At 49.7% G+C, this 16,918-nt stretch overlaps 1 protein-coding gene across 2 annotated transcripts in view; it reads right to left on the bottom strand.

The window, feature by feature from the left end:
• col5a1 (procollagen, type V, alpha 1) overlaps nt 1-16,918 on the bottom strand; it is a 633,899-nt gene that overhangs the window by 166,723 nt on the left and 450,258 nt on the right. For both annotated transcript variants that reach the window (XM_068012023.1, XM_068012024.1), the window contains exons 10-15: nt 15,258-15,299; nt 14,939-15,001; nt 9,450-9,524; nt 4,879-4,971; nt 2,582-2,638; nt 196-249 (exon numbers count right to left, since the gene is read on the bottom strand). In XM_068012023.1, the coding sequence (XP_067868124.1) occupies nt 196-249; nt 2,582-2,638; nt 4,879-4,971; nt 9,450-9,524; nt 14,939-15,001; nt 15,258-15,299 (384 nt within the window). The remainder of the gene's footprint in view (nt 1-195; nt 250-2,581; nt 2,639-4,878; nt 4,972-9,449; nt 9,525-14,938; nt 15,002-15,257; nt 15,300-16,918) is intronic.

The raw sequence follows: 16,918 nt of genomic DNA, 5'->3' as shown, positions 1-16,918 counted from the left end.
CGATGGTTGCTAACTTGTGACAAGGTGACAACCCAAGTGCATTGTGGGATCACCCTTTGACTTGCAAAAGGTTTTTGATTAAGTTCCACATGAAAGGCTGTTAATTAAATGAATGTTTAATATAATAAAGCCCATGATTTGTTAATATTCCACAGCCCACGATTGATTGATATGACATCTCATCAACTCTCTCACCTGAGAACCCATGTCTCCCATTTCACCTTTAATTCCGAGGTAACCAGGGGGCCCCTGTAAAAGGAAATCGAGACAGTTACAGGACATGAGAACCCCAAACAAACTCTTAACCAACACAGGCCCCTCCTTCCTTTAGGCTCCACCCCTGCACAGGCCCCACCCACATTGACCCTTCACCACACTGACACCCCACACACCCCTCCCACCCCCTTTCCCCTCCCACACATAAGCTCCACCCACACAGAGCCCATCCAGGAAGGGCCGAACCACACACATCCACCCAGGCTCCATCCATGTGGGCCCCATTCAGATAAACTCAAAGGCACTGCCCAGGCCCACATTCAGCATCAGACACAAACAGATTCAATCCCAGTCCCAGTCCCAGGTTCTGTCGCCTTCAGCCTGTGCCATGTCCCTCCTCAAAAACAGGACAAGAAAGGGCACTTCTCAGAATGTTCCAGCTAACTCTCTAACTGTCTGACATCATTCTGCCTTTGAACTCATTGGTTAGCGACTGGTACCTCAAACACACAGGCCTATGGGTCAGTTCACATAGAAGGTCCTGGGTCGGTGAGGCTGAAGCGTTGGTCACTGACTGTATGGCCCAACCCTTGAACTGAGGGGTCCCTGGCAGAGACCCCCCAACCCCCGCATCAGGACCACCCCTTACACTGGGACATAGCTGTTCCAGACTTTCAGGGTCCTTGTCTCCTGAGCTCTGCTCAAATTCTGAGAGCCGGCATGGGAGACACCCATAACATTTCAGGAGAAGATCAGTCCTCAGCACTGAAAGCCTCTACTCTACCCCTGCCTCCCTTCCACTCCCCCTCCCTTCCACTCTACCTTCCACTCCCCCTCCACTCTACTCCTCCATCCCCTCCATTCCCCCTCCCTACTCTCCACTCGATATCTCCCTCCCCTCCATTCAACCCCTCACCCCTCCACTCCTCCCACCCCTTCACTCCCCCTCGTCTCCACTTTACAATTCACACCACACAAGTGCCAGGCAATGACCATCTCCAACAAGAGAGAATCTAACCATCTCCCCTTGACATTCAATGGCATTACTATCACTGAATCCCCTACTATCAAAATCCTGAGGGTCACCATTGACCAGAAACTGAACTGGACCAGCCACATAAATGCTGTGGCTACAAGAGCAGGTCAGAGGCTGGGAATTCTGCATCGAGTAACTCACCTCCTGTCTCCCCTAAGCCTGTTCACCATCTACAAGGCACAAGTCAGGAGTGTGATGGAATACTCTCTACTTGCCTGGATGGGTGCAGCTCCAACAACACTCAAGAAACTTGACATCATCCAGGACAAAGCAGCATGCTTGATTGGCACCCCCATCTACAAACATTCACTCCCTCCACCACCAATGCACAGTGGCAGCAGTGTGTACCATCTACAAGATGCACTGCAGCAACTCACCAAGGCTCCTTCAACAGCACCTTCCAAACCTGTGATCTCCAGCACCTAGAAGGACAAGGGCAGCAAATACATGGGAACACCATCACCTGCAAGTTCCCCTCCAAGTCTCACACCATCCTGACTTGGAACTATATCACCGTTCCTTCACTGTCACTGGGTCAAAATCCTGGAACTCCCTTCCTAACAGCACTGTGGGTGTACCTACCCCAAATGGACTGCAGCGGTTCAAGAAGGCAGCTCACCACCACCTTCTCAAGGGCAATTAGGGATGGGCAATAAATGCTGGCCTGGCCAGCGACGCCCACATCCTGAGAAACAAATAAAAAAACTCCCCCCTTCCCCTCCACTCACCCCCTCCCCTCCCCGCTCCCTCTCCTCTCTCCTGCATTCCTCTTCACTCCCTTCTCTCTCTTCCTGCTCTCCCCTTTCCTTCTCTCCTCCACTCTCCCCATTCCCCACCCCTCCCTTCCTGTCTTTCACCCTACTCTTCCCACACCCTCTCCCCATCCCTCCTCTGCACTCTCCCTTCCACTCCCATTCCCCTCCATGTGTCTACCTCCATACCCGATTTCACTCACTCACTTACCCTGAAGGCTCAGTTCTAAACTGATGTAACAGTTACAGGCTCAGAGAAAACAACGTTATTTAAAATGGTTCGTCTGCGCTGAGCAAACACTTGAAGAAAGAGAAAGCTACAGAAAGTCTGGTACTCGAACAGACCTCATATTCCAAGGAAACAAAACATCTTCAAAAGCTCACACAATTACTGAGATTTATTGAAGGAATTTGCTTTCAGTTATCGAATAAACCTAGTGTCTAACTGAGTGACTGAATTCCTGCTGTGACTGTGGTTTGTGGCAGCAGCAGAGAGCAGGTCCTACAACCAATGTACGAGTGGACTCTGAGAATCCGCACCCACTCAGTATTGTGCCTTCTCAGGACCAGCACTTACTATCGGGCCAGGTCTACCGGTCAATCCCATTGGTCCAGTTGGACCTCTCAACGCGAGCTGAAAAGAAAACAGAAACATTCCCGTCAACCAGTGAAAAGCAAAGAATAGAAACAGGTTTCATTCACCTATTCTCACACCTTGGCACTATTTGGAAGAAGAGCAGGGGAGTATCCCCGGTGTCCAGGACAATATTTATCCCTCAATCAACGTCACAAAAACAGATTATCTGGTCATCATTACATTGCTGTTTATGGGATCTTGTTGTGTGCAAATTGGCTGCTGCGTTTCTGACATTACAATAGTGACTACTCTTCAAAAGTACTTCATTGGCTCCTCCTCCAACAGTGCAGCTCTCCCTCAGTACTGACCCTCTGACAGTGCAGCACTCCCTCAGTACTGACCCTCTGACAGTGCAGCACTCCCCAGTACTGACCCTCTGACAGTGCAGCACTCCCTCAGTACTGACCCTCCGACAGTGCAGTGATCCTTCACTGTCGCTGGGTCAAAGTCCTGGAAGTCCCTCCCGAACAGCACTGTGGGTGTACCTACCCCAAGGACTGCAGCAGCTCAAGAAGGCAGCTCACCACCACCTTCTCAAGGGCAATTAGGGATGGGCAATAAATGCTGGCCTGGCCAGTGACACCCACATCCCATGAATGAATAAAAAAACTCCGGTACAGTGGCGCAGTGGTTAGCACCGCAGCTTCACAGCTCCAGCGACCCGGGTTCAATTCTGGGTACTGCCTGTGTGGAATTTGCAAATTCTCCGTGTCTGCATGGGTTTTTTCCGGGTGCTCCGGTTTCCTCCCACAGCCAAATAACTTGCAGGTTGGTAGGTAAATTGGCCATTATAAATTGCCCCTAGTATAGGTAGGTGGTAGGGGAATATTGTGACAGGTGGGGATGTGGTAGGAATATGGGATTAGTGTAGGATTAGTATAAATGGGTGGTTGATGGTCGGCACAGACTCGGTGGGCCGAAGGGCCTGTTTCAGTGCTGCATCAATAAATAAATAAATAAAAAAAATAAATACTACAGCACTGGGAGTGTCAGCCTGGATTTTGTGGCTAATAGGCCTCAAATGAAAGGATGCATGGCCAGTTCTGAAACGCTGAGTCCCAACTGAGATTAATGAGCAGGAACCCCCAGCTCTGGGGAGACCCCATCTCCAGCCCTCCATCGGCCTTCAGTAAATACGGGAGCTCCCAGAACGAGTGGAGACCTGAGGGGAAAATTTCTCACCCAATTTCCCTGCGGTTTCTACCTATCTTCCCTTGAAGTTGGGGGAAGAGACCAGACAAACTCCTGTTGAATTTTGTAATTGTCCTTTAAGACAAAGAATGGCCCCAGTTCCTGGGGCAGGAAAGGTTATAGGTCAAAGCCCATGGGCACAGATTCTGTTTCATTTTGGCCAGACATTTCAAAATTCTGTTTGGTGTAGGGGTGCTGGAAACACGGGTCGACCTTGTATCTGCCCCTCTGCACCAACCGGGCAATTAGCAGATACCCCAGTTAACACTTGATTGACGAGAGGCCTCAGCTGAACCCCTGCGAGCTGAGTTCAGACAATGACTTCCTTTGAGGCCTCAAACCTTCAGGACAGGAAGTTGAAGGATGCAGGCAACGTGGGGGTGTGGATGACAGCTGACCTTCACAAGGTCAAATGTCTCCTGCTTGAGGTCGGGTTACACCAACATTGGCTTGTCATCCTTCATCTGTAGAGATAATTAAAGGATTTGATCGGGTCGATAGAAACGATTTCCTCTGGTGGGGGGAGTCCTGAACAAGGGGGCAGAACCTTAAAATTCGAGCCAGGCTGTTTGGGAGTGATGTCAGGAAGCACTTCTTCACACAGAGGGGAGCACACTTTCCCCGAAATAAACAGTTGATACTGGGGGGTCAATTAGAAATTTCAAAACTGCGATTGACCAATTTTTGTTGGGTAAAGGGATTAAGGATTGCGGAACCAAAGCGGGTGAATGGAGTTAAGAAACAGATCAGCCATAATCTGATTGAATGGCGAAACAGGCTCGATGGGCTGAATGGCCTTCTCCTGTTTCTCTGCTCCTAACAGTTTCAAAACAATTTCTTTCGTTGGTCTACCGGAGCTTTCCTGAAGGAATTAACTCTAAAGTCAACCTGTTGCTTCTCAACAGAACGTAACTGGCCTGATGTGTCAGAGGTTAGAGGAATGACAGCTGACCCGCTCCAATGGAGAAACTCAGGCATCTGCAAACACTAACCATCCATTATTAATCAAACCCTGGCCTGTCACAGATCCCATGGTTAGCACTTACCCTGGCCTGCTGTAAGATCGCTTGTGCTTGAGCCTGCTGGGCTGAGATCATTGGCCCCTTTTCTCCAGCACTGCCTCCACCAGTGAATCGGAACTGAGCAAAAAAAGACATGGAATCACTGTCAGCAACAATAAACATGAGGAAGCAAAAAGTCCCAGTAATCACCCCTCAGTCCTCAACACCTGGGGGTAACCTCATCCTATGTGCTAATGTAATATATACACTCCCATGTAGGGACAACGTACAGAGGGCTTTACTCTGTATCTAACCTCTGTTTTTTTTTCTATTTTTAAAATTTTTTTTTCTCTCTTTTCTTTTGCCCAGCCAATCCCAGTGCTGTACCTGCCCTGGGAATGTTTGATGGGGACAGTGTAGAGGGAGCTTTACTCTGTATCTAACCCCGTTTATTTTTAAGGTGGCCTAAATACCCCAGGCCCCTTTTATATATTTTATGTCGAGGGGGCCTTTATTCCTCAGGCCCCCTTTATATACACACTTATATTTTTAAAATAACTTTATTAAAAACAGAAATAAACAAAAACTCAAATTAAAATGCCATTCTCGGCGTCGACGATGCACTCCAGTCCCTGCGGTGCCCACCGGTCGCGGAAGGCCCCAAGCGTACCGGCGGACACTGCATGCTCCTTCTCCAGGGACACCCGGGCGCAAACGTAACCGCGGAAGAGGGGCAGGCAATCGGGGAGGACGGACCCCCCGACGGCCCGCAGCCTGGACCTGTGAATTGCCACCTTGGCCAGGCCCAGGAGCAGACCGACGAGGAGATCCTCCTCCCGGTCCAAGCCCGTCCGCACCGGGTGCCCAAAGATCAGGAGCATGTGACTGAAGTGCAGCCAGAACGTGAGGAGCAGCCCCTTCAGATACTCAAAGAGGGGCTGCAACCTCACACACTCCGTATATACGTGGAACACGGACTCGTCCAGGCCGCAGAAAGTACAGGCGGCCTGGGAGTCCGTGAACCTACTTAAAAGTCTATTGCACGGGACTGCTCTGTGCAACACCCTCCATCCCAGATCCCCGATGTAAAGGGGGAGGACTCACGCGTAGAGTGACCTCCATCGGGGTTTCCCCTCGCCGCCAGATGGCAACGCGGACCACCAGGGCGTGTCCGGCCGACTGACAAGGGCGAGGAAGTGGAGAGTGTACAGGAGCACTCCGCGCCGATTGGAATGGCACGGAGGGCATTTACGAGAGGCAGATAGGGTTGTGCGGGATCGGCTCCTGAGGGGGGTTTTGGCACTGGGTCCGATGAGCAGTTCCCGAGCGGCCTGGACGAGTTCCCCAGCAACCCATTGAGGAACACATTAAAACGGCGCCTCTCAACCAGTTTCACACCCGCGTGCTTGCCCGCTTTCTTTAAGGGCGGCACGGACGGACTGGATGCTGAGCGCCAGATTCGACCAACGGCCGAGGGCCAGCTGAACATTATTGCGGCAACCCCTGCAAACCGCGAGGAAATCCCAGAGTTCCGCCGTGGGGACGAAAGGAGACTCGGTGGGAGGCACGAGGGACTCCACCACCTCACTGGCGATGGAATCAAGGTCATCCTCCGTGCCCCACACCGAATCTCCATCCTCCTCCGGGTCCTCACCACCAGCAGCCGACACACCCACCACACACTATGGGACGACGTCCCGATCGCCCCAGATGGTCCCGCCTCCATCACGATCCCACCCCCAGGATCGATGGCGGAGGAGTCCTCTCTGGGTTCTGGAATGTAACTGGAGCCTGTGGCTACCAGCGGTTCAGGACCCCCCTCCACCTCCGTCCCCAGGTCAATGAGCGGTCCAGGGGAGATGGAAATTCCCGACTCCAGAAATCCAGCCAAAGCCGAGACCGGAGGCGGAGAGAGGAAGCCATCTTCTGCTCCGCCAGCACCCACAGGCCCAGCAGATGGGGCAGCATTTTCAGTTATAACCGGGTCGGGTGTCTCCTGGTTGTGAGTGGATTCTGGCTGGGAGGTCTGACCCTTTGAGGCCTCGCCCTCCCTCCACTCAGGGCACCCGACCCAGTGGTAGAATGGGTGGCTTCTCCAGGAGAGTCCCCAGACTCCCCCACCACAAGTAGGCCTTCACTTGCTCCTATAGGAGGGGCTGCATGTATAGAGGCCTCCCCCTCCCCTCCATCCTGAGGGCTAGGGAGCTCCTGCCCAGACTTTGCAGCCTTGATGTTGGTGGTGGTAGGGGGAACCTGGGGACCTGAACCAGGAGGCAGCTCCCCTCCAACAGATGGGCCCTGCACCTCAAGGCCCTGTGCTACCTCTGTGGAGGGGTGCCTTCGCCTCTTTTACCTGCTAGGGCGCAGAGGCTCAGAGACCTCCATGTCATCAGAGGCCTATGCACCCTCCTTTTTTTTTAGTTACTCTGGGCCTGAGCCCAGCCCTGGGACAGGTGGATTCCCTGGGAGCGGGCCTTGGGCTGAGCTCAGGCTTGGGTTGTGACATGGTGTCCAGGGGATGAACCTCTCGGTGTTGACTTTTCCTCTGCGCGCCTTCCTTCCACTCGGACGGGCACTCCCCTCCCCGCCAGAGGCTGTGAAAACCACAAACTCTGGAACCGACTGAGCAGCGTCTGTAGGATGTGTGGGGGGAGTGGGAGGAGGTGCAGTGGCGCCACCCTGGGCCGCTGAGTTGGAGTTGGCGGCCGGGAGGTTGGGGCATTTCTTACGAACATTCCCCACCCCCTTGCAGGCATGGCACCCCGCCCCGTCTGAGGTCCAGAAGACACGGTAGGCCGTCCCCTGGAACTCTACATCAAAATGGCCCTCCGAGACCTCCTCTCGCGCCAGCTGCATAAATAGCTGGCGGAGGAAGGAATAGACATGTCGGAGGCTGTGCTCCCGAAGACCGAGCGGGATTGGGTTGATCCACGACCTTACCTCCCCCAGATGGTGCAGGTGGGGGAGGAGGAGTTCACTGGGAATAAAGGGCGGGACGCTTGATAATATTATCCACTGCGCAGTTGCCCCCAGAGGATCCATTGGCAGGAAAGTCCCACCCACAGTGAGCCCTTTATTCAGGGCCAGGGACACAGCCTTATTTTTTTAATTTATTTTTATTTATTTATAGATACAGCACTGAAACAGGCCCTTCAGCCCACCGAGTCTGTGCCGACCAAGAACCACCCATTTATACTAACCCTACAGTAATCCCATATTCCCTACCACCTACCTACACTAGTGGCAATTTACAATGGCCAATTTACCTACCAACCTGCAAGTCTTTTGGCTGTGGGAGGAAACCGGAGCACCTGGAGGAAACCCACGCAGACACAGGGAGAACTTGCAAACTCCACACAGGCAGTACCCAGAATTGAACCCGGGTCGCTGGAGCTGTGAGGCTGCGGTGCTAACCACTGCACCACTGCTCGGTCCTCAGGAAGAACACAGTCTTCCCGTACATTTTTGAGGCTGCCACAATAGCCGAGTGGCCGACAACCTCAGCCATTGCCTTTCCACAGGCCTCTATAGACATATTGGGGTGGGTGTAACTCTTCACCCTATGCTTCAATGTAAATATTCTAAATGGTGACGGGGCCACAGGAGCGGCTGCTGCAGCATAGGAGGGCCCCGCCACCGGACAGGACTGTGAAGCCATGGGGTAGAAGAGTCACACCCACTGTTGAGCGAAAAAATTAAAAATAGAAATCAAGAGAAAGGAATAACAAATCACAGCAACAAATTATCCCAAAAAGCACAGACTGGAGGGTATGGCTAGGGAGAAAGGCTGAACGAGAGGAGGGTCAGGAGGAATCAGTCTCTTTGCAGGTGTTAATGCAGGCAGTCCTTTTGCTGGTCTTCCCAGTTGATAGTGGGAGGGGGTGCGATGTCTTCACCTGGGACAGCTGTAGCTGCCCAGACACACTCTGCTTCCGATGTGCTTTACACAGTTAAGAAAAAGTCTCTTCACCTGGGCAGCTCCAGCTATCCCAGGCTCGCTCGTTGGGGTGGGGAGGGAGCTCCTATTCAATGCTGTTAAAACACAGGAGCTCCCTGTTCAAACAAACAACCCCACTCCTTTCCCCCTCCCCCAACAATCAATGAAAGGGCTTCAAAACCCAAACTCACAAGAGCTGTCAGTTCTTCTAGCCTCCTGCTTTCTTCTTTCAGAATAAAGACAGTTGGAAAACCTTTCTTTCAATCTCAGTCTCTCCCTCTTACAGCAGTCACACAGCTTCCAGCCTCCAGTCTCTGCACAGAGCTACAGTCAGCTGAATCTCGTTAACCACTCAGTACCTCCAATTAGGCAGCAGCAAACCCCAGGGCCATACCTGTCCTGGGAGTGTTTGACGGGGACAATGTAGAGGGAGCTTTACTCTGTCTCTAATGCTGTTTGGTGTATTGATGCCATGGGCGCTGACTCTCACTGTATGCCCCTCCCTGGACAGCAATAATTATGCGTCAGTAATGCCAGGTCATTGAGGTAAACTGACCCAACCATTATCTGCTGACTCTGTTCAGCCGGTAGCTGGGCTGCTTGACTCAGTATCAGGGCAGCAAGTGTGTTTCCCCGCTGGAACCAAAACTGTGGTCTGATGGTTACTGTGAGTACTTACAGGCAGCATGAGGAGGGTCCCTGGTGGTCCAGGCAATCCATCAGCTCCAGGGAGTCCGGATCGACCTCTGGGTCCCTGTTGAGATAGGGAGCAGAAATTCAGAATTTGCTCGTGGTGAAAGCAGATGACATAAACTGCATGAACCGATCAGCTCGACAGAACCTGAACATCAAGGGACAGGACAGTCCTGAGAGAGGGAAACCAGGATCGGGGGTGGGTGGTGGGGGGGGGTGGTGTGCGGGACTTCAGCGTTTGGAAAGAGCAAAAAGCAGAGGCTGAGAGGGAATCGGGAGTTCAGGGAGAGGGGATCTGGGGAGAGGGAAGGGAGATGTAGGGAGGGGGAGAGAGGTGTCCAAGGTTCAGGGAGAGCGGGTTCGGTGGGGTGGGGTGGAGGAGCTTGGGAGAGGGGAAGGGATTTGGGGAGGGGGTGTTCAGAGAGAGGGGAGATGAAGTTTGGGGTTCAGGGTTACATACGAACATACAAACATACGAATTAGGAGCAGGAGTAGGCCACTCGGCCCTTCGAGCCTGCTCCGCCATTCAATAAGTTCATGGATGAACTGATTACTCCATATTTCCACCTACCCCCGATAACCTTTCACCCCCTTGCTTATCAAGAATCTATCTACCTCTGCCTGAAAAATATTCAAAGACTCTGTTTCCACTGCCTTTTGAGGAAGAGAATTCCAAAGATTCACAACCCTCTGAGAATTTCTCCTCATCTCTGTCTTAAATGGACGACCCCTTATTTTTAAACAGTGACCCCTAGTTCTAGATTTTCCCACAAGGGGAAACATCCTTTCCACATCCACCTTCTCAAGACCCCTCAGGATCTTATATGTTTCAATCAAGTTGCCTCTTCTAATCTCCAGCAGATACAAGCCTAGTCTGGTCCAATCTTTCCTCATAAAACAGCCCGCCCATTCCAGGTATTAGTCTAGTAAATCTTCTCTGTACTGCCTCCAACACGTTTACATCCTTCCTTAAATAAGGAGACCAGTACTGTACACAGTACTCCAGATGTGGTCTCACCAATGCCCTGTATAGCTGAAGCATAACCTCCCTACCGTTGTATTCAATTCCTCTCGCGATTACCGATAACATTCTATTAGCTTTCCTAAGTCCATGCTCTACCTGCATACTAATCTTTTGCGATTCATGCACTAGGACACCCAGATCCCTCTGTATCTCAGAGCTCTGCAATCTCTCACCATTTAGATAATACGCTTCTTTTTTATTCTTCCTGCCAAAGTGGACAATTTCCCACTTTCCCACATTATACTCCATTTGCCAGGTCTTTGCCACTCACTTAACCTATCTATATCCCTTTGGAGCCTCCTTATGTCCTCTTCACAAGTTACTTTCCTACTTATCTTTGTGTCATCAGCAAATTTAGCAACCATACCTTTGGTCCCTTCATCTAAGTCATTTATATAAATTGTAAAAAGTTGAGGCCCCAGCACAGATCCCCGTGGCACACCACTCGTTACATCTTGCCAACCAGAAAATGGCCCATTTATGTCTACTCTCTGTTTCCTGTTCGCTAGCCAATCTTCTATCCATGCCAATATGTTATCCCCTACACCATGAGCTTTTATTTTCTGTAATAACCTTTGATGTGGCACCTTATCAAATGCCATCTGGAAATCTAAATACAACACATCCACCAGTTCCCCTTTATCCACAGCACATGTAACTCCCTCAAAGAACTCCAATAAATTGGTTAAACATTATTTCCCTTTCACAAAACCATGTTGACTGTGCCTGATTACCTTGAATTTTTCTAAATGCCCGGCTATAACGTCTTTAATAATAGCTTCTAACATTTTCCATAAGACAGATGTTAAGCTAACCGGCCTGTAGTTTCCTGCTTTCTGTCTCCCTCCCTGTTTGAATAAATTCTCTATTTTCCAATCTAATGGAAGTTTCCCTGAATCTAGGGAATTTTGGAAAATTCAAACTAACACATCAACTATCTCATTAGCCACTTCTTTTAACACCCTGGAATGAAGTCCATCAGGACCTGGGGACTTGTCAGCCTGCAGCTCCAACAATTTGTTCAGCACCACTTCCCTGGTGATTGTAATTTTCTTGAGTTCCTCCCTCCCTTCCATTTCCTGACTTACAGCTAATACTGGGATGTTACTTGTCTCCTCAATAGTGAAAACCAATGCAAAATATCTATTTATCTGCCATCTCCTTATTATCCATTATTAATTCTTCGGACTCACTTTCTATAGGACCAACGTTCACTTTGTTAACTCTTTTTAAAATACCTATAGAAACCCTTATTATCTGTCTTTATATTTCTATCTAGCTTTCTCTCTCACTCTAATTTTCCCTATCAATCTTTTAGTCATTCTTTGCTGTTTTTTATATTCTGTCCAATCTTCTGACCCGCCTCCCATCTTTGTGCAATTATAGGCTTTTTCTTTAAGTTTGATACTATCTTTAACTGTTTTAGTTAACCACAGATGGCGGGTCCCACCCTTGGAATTTTTCGTTCTCGTTGAAATTTATCTATTTTGTTTATTCTGAAATATCCCCATAAATGACTACCACTGCATCTCTATTGACCTATCCCTTAACCTGATTTGCCAGTTCATTTTAGCTACTCTGCTTTCATGCCCTCATAATTTCCCTTATTTAAGTTTAAAATACTCGTCTTGGACCCACTCTTCTCTCCCTCAAACTGAATGTAAAATTCAATCATATTATGATCGCTGCTACCTAGGGGTGCCTTCACTATGAGGTCATCAATTAATCCTATCTCAATGCACAATACCAGGCCTAGTAAAGCCTGCTCTCTGGTTGGCTCCAGAATGTATTGTTCCAAGAAATTAACCTGAAAACATTTCATGTACTCCTCATCTAGGCTACCTCTGCCCATCTGATTTTTTCAGTCTTTATGTAGGTTAAAATCCCCCATAATTATTGCCGTACCTTACTGACAAGCTGCCATTATTTCTTCCTTTATACCCTGTCCTACAGTGTGGTAAATGTTAGGTGGCCTGTACACCACTCCCACAAGTGACTTCTTGCCTTTATGATTTCTCATCTCTACCCAAACTGCTTCCACATCCTGTTTTTCCTGAACTTAGGTCATCCCTCTCTATTGCACTAATACCATCATTAATTAACAGAGCCATCCCCTCCACCTTTTCCCAGCTTCCTGTCCCTCCTAAATGTCATGTACCCTTCAATATTCAGCTCCCAATCAATGCCATCCTGCAGCCATGTCTCTGTAATGGCTATCAGATCGTACTTATTTATTTCTATTTGCGCTCTCAGTTCATCCGTTTTGCTTCAAATGCTACCTGCATTCAGATAGAGTCTTAGTTTTCTTCTTTTATTATTTTTGTAACCTCTAGCCTTATCTGCTGATTTACTCTTAGATTTCTCTCTGTCCCTTCCTGTCACAGTCTGTTTATCATTTCTCATATTAATACCTTTCTCTCTTGCCTTGTCTCTACTCCTTGATTTACCATATCTTCCCAAATTTGATCCCTTGCCCCCAGTTTAAAACCCTCTGTACTTCCCTAGTTATGCGGCTCGCTCGAACCCTGGCCCCAGCATGGTTCAGGTGTAGACCGTCCCAACAGTACAACGGTTCAGGGAGGGGATGGAGAGAGAGGGTTGAGGCAGAGTTGGGAATTATGAAAGCTTGGAGGGCCGAAGGGCCTGTTCCTGTGCTGTAATTTTCTTTGTTCTTTGTTCTTGACTGCTGTCAGCACTGTGAGCCCATGTGTGAGACTGGGTGAAGAAACTGCTATAGCAGCCTTTACCAGTGGATGGCAGTGAGAGGCTGTGATTGTAGCCTTTATACAGGGAGAGGGTTAAAATGTGACTAATCTGGAAAACAAGCTGAGTATTCCATGAGAAATTTAACTCCATGAAACTTTATATTTTGTGCTGTTCCTTTTACTTTTTTTTAAAAAACAGTTCTGGATAATTTGCCAAGTGAGAAAAGGAAACATTTAGTGTCTATCCTGATCAAGAGAAACAGGGAATCCATTGCTTTAAAAGTCATTCAGAATCTGAGAGTGTATTTGAGGTTTTGGACATAAGACACCTTGGCTCACAATATGCCTATGGAGAGAGTTTTCCCATCACCTTACGAAGCAAGGAGACAGAATCGCAGAGATAGCGGTGGAATGGATAATAGGTGGCGGGGGGGTTGGGGAGGACGCAGGGGGAGGGTCTGGGACAGCGAGGACACTGTGTGTCCTCTGTAGCTGCCCTGGGAGAGAATGGGAGGGGGAATTAGCAGGATTGAAGGCCAGAGACTGTGCCTGGGAGCAGAGCTGGAGCAGGTTCCAGAGTGTGCTGGAGAGCACACAGTACAGTGCTGGGAAAAAGGACACTGTATAGTGCCATAGGATAGCCCAGTGTACAGTGAGAGGATAGGCCACTATACAGTGCCAGAGGATACCTCACTGTACAGTGTCAGAGGATAGCCCAGTGTACAGTGCCAGATGACAATCCAGTTTACAGTGACAGGATAGGCCACTATACAGTGCCAGAGGATACCTCACTGTACAGTGTCAGAGGATACCTCACTGTACAGTGTCAGAGGATAGCCCAGTGTACAGTGACAGGATAGGCCACTATACAGTGCCAGAGGATACCTCACTGTACAGTGCCAGATGACAATCCAGTTTACAGTGACAGGATAGGCCACTATACAGTGCCAGAGGATACCTCACTGTACAGTGTCAGAGGATAGCCCAGTGTACAGTGACAGGATAGGCCACTATACAGTGCCAGAGGATACCTCACTGTACAGTGTCAGAGGATACCTCACTGTACAGTGTCAGAGGATAGCCCAGTGTACAGTGCTGGGGTAATGGAACTTTGGGGTTTAAGGTTGGTCAGATGAAGTCATGTGGAGTTTGTCTGTCACATGGTGCTGACTCATTTCTCTTGATCTAATCAAGAGGACATCTCCCTCCCATCCCCACCCCTTTCCCCCTCCCATCCCCACCACTTTCCCCCTCCCCATCCCCACCCCTTTCCCCCTCCCATCCCCACCCCTTTCCCCCTCCCCATCCCCACCCCTTTCCCCCCCCCCCCCCCCGCCATCCCTCGCCCCTTCCCATCCCTTCCCCCACCTTCTGAATCCCTCCTGTCTCCTACCCCACCTCACCCCCCCTCTCCTCCTCACCGTCTCGGCTCTGTAAGTTGGGTGAGGGATATGCCAGAGACACCAGCTATCTGACCCCCAGGGGAGGGAGTGGGAGGGGTTGCAGTGCGAGGAGGAAGAAAGTCAATTGTTAGGTCTTCGTGTTTAACTAATATGTGACTCAATTCTGATCTCTCGCTGTTTTAAGACGCTGGCAGCTTTCCCTGAATTTTTTATCTTTGCTCCCAGTCAGAACAGGCTGGAACTTGCAATCAGATTAATTACTGCAGGAGTTTTGGAAGGAGTCCCACAGATTAATCGCTCCCCTCTGAACAGTGCATTTATGGCATCAAACAGCCTGACTCACCCTCAAACCTGGATCGCCCACTGGGCCTGGGGGTCCAGGCGGCCCAGAATACCCGGGTCTACCCTGTAAACAGCAACAAAAAGACCAATGAAAGAGCAGTGGGTTTCAAACAGCAGGCATTAAACATCTCCTCAACACAGAGAGGGCAGACAGAAATAATAGGGACCATTTATTAACAAGAAAGACACTTTAAATACTCTTGTTTCAAAGATCCAAACTCTGCACGTGTTAGTAATTCAAAAAGAATGCAGTTATAAATATATCCAGAAAAATACAAAAAACCAAACGTGTCCTTAGGGTTTTGGAAAATGCCACTCACAGATGGACCTTCAGGACCTGGGGGGCCTTCAATCAGCATTCCCTAGAATGGACAAAAAATACAATTAATAACCATGTGTTCAACACTCAAACTGTACAAAAGGTAAGAGAGTTAGGGATTCATAACTGTTCAATAGGCCAGGACAAAGAGTCAAAACACCAAGAGAGAATCAACACTTTGTAAACAAGGGAGAGAGATACTGATGTTAATCCAGCTCCCTCACACTGTCACTCAGTAACCCCTCTCCTCCCAGCGCCCTGTGTTACTGACTGTATCTCTACTGATGTTAATCCAGCTCCCTCACACGGCCACTCAGTAACCCCTCTCCCCCCAGCGCCCTGTGTTACTGACTGTATCTTTACTGATGTTAATCCAGCTCCCTCACACGGCCACTCAGTAACCCCTCTCCCCCCAGCGCCCTGTGTTACTGACTGTATCTCTACTGATGTTAATCCAGCTCCCTCACACTGTCACTCAGTAACCCCTCTCCCCCCAGCGCCCTGTGTTACTGACTGTATCTCTACTGATGTTAATCCAGCTCCCTCACACTGTCACTCAGTAACCCCTCTCCCCCCAGCGCCCTGTGTTACTGACTGTATCTCTACTGATGTTAATCCAGCTCCATCACACTGTCACTCAGTAACCCCTCTCCCCCCAGTGCCCCGTGTTACTGACTGTATCTCTACTGATGTTAATCCAGCTCCATCACACTGTCACTCAGTAACCCCTCTCCCCCCAGCGCCCTGTGTTACTGACTGTATCTTTACTGATGTTAATCCAGCTCCCTCACACTGTCACTCAGTAACCCCTCTCCCCCAGCGCCCTGTGTTACTGACTGTATCTTTACTGATGTTAATCCAGCTCCATCACACTGTCACTCAGTAACCCCTCTCCCCCCAGTGCCCCGTGTTACTGACTGTATCTCTACTGATGTTAATCCAGCTCCCTCACACTGTCACTCAGTAACCCCTCTCCCCCAGCGCCCTGTGTTACTGACTGTATCTTTACTGATGTTAATCCAGCTCCATCACACTGTCACTCAGTAACCCCTCTCCCCCCAGTGCCCCGTGTTACTGACTGTATCTCTACTGATGTTAATCCAGCTCCATCACACTGTCACTCAGTAGCCCCTCTCCCCCCAGCGCCCTGTGTTACTGACTGTATCTTTACTGATGTTAATCCAGCTCCCTCACACTGTCACTCAGTAACCCCTCTCCCCCCAGCACCCTGTGTTACTGACTGTATCTCTACTGATGTTAATTCAGCTCCCTCACACTGTCACTCAGTAACCCCTCTCCCCCCAGCGCCCTGTGTTACTGACTGTATCTTTACTGATGTTAATCCAGCTCCCTCACACGGCCACTCAGTAATCCCTCTCCCCCCAGCACTCTGTGTTACTGACTGTATCTCTATTGATGTTAATCCAGCTCCCTCACACTGTCACTCAGTAACCCCTCTCCCCCCAGCGCCCTGTGTTACTGACTGTATCTCTACTGATGTTAATCCAGCTCCCTCACACTCACTCAGTAATCCCTCTCCCCCCAGCACTGTCTCAAGGTGTTCCTGTATACCTGTGCTCCTGTCTCCCTGTGAACTGTTTATCCTTACAGGAAGCAAAGCGTACGGATAAACGGGGCATTTTCAAGTTGGCAGACTGTAAC

The sequence above is a fragment of the Heterodontus francisci genome, chromosome 32 (assembly GCF_036365525.1).
Source record: "Heterodontus francisci isolate sHetFra1 chromosome 32, sHetFra1.hap1, whole genome shotgun sequence".
NCBI classification, from domain to species: Eukaryota; Metazoa; Chordata; class Chondrichthyes; order Heterodontiformes; family Heterodontidae; genus Heterodontus; species Heterodontus francisci.
Note: the sequence above shows the minus strand (reverse complement) of the source record. Positions and strands in the feature narration are given on the sequence as shown.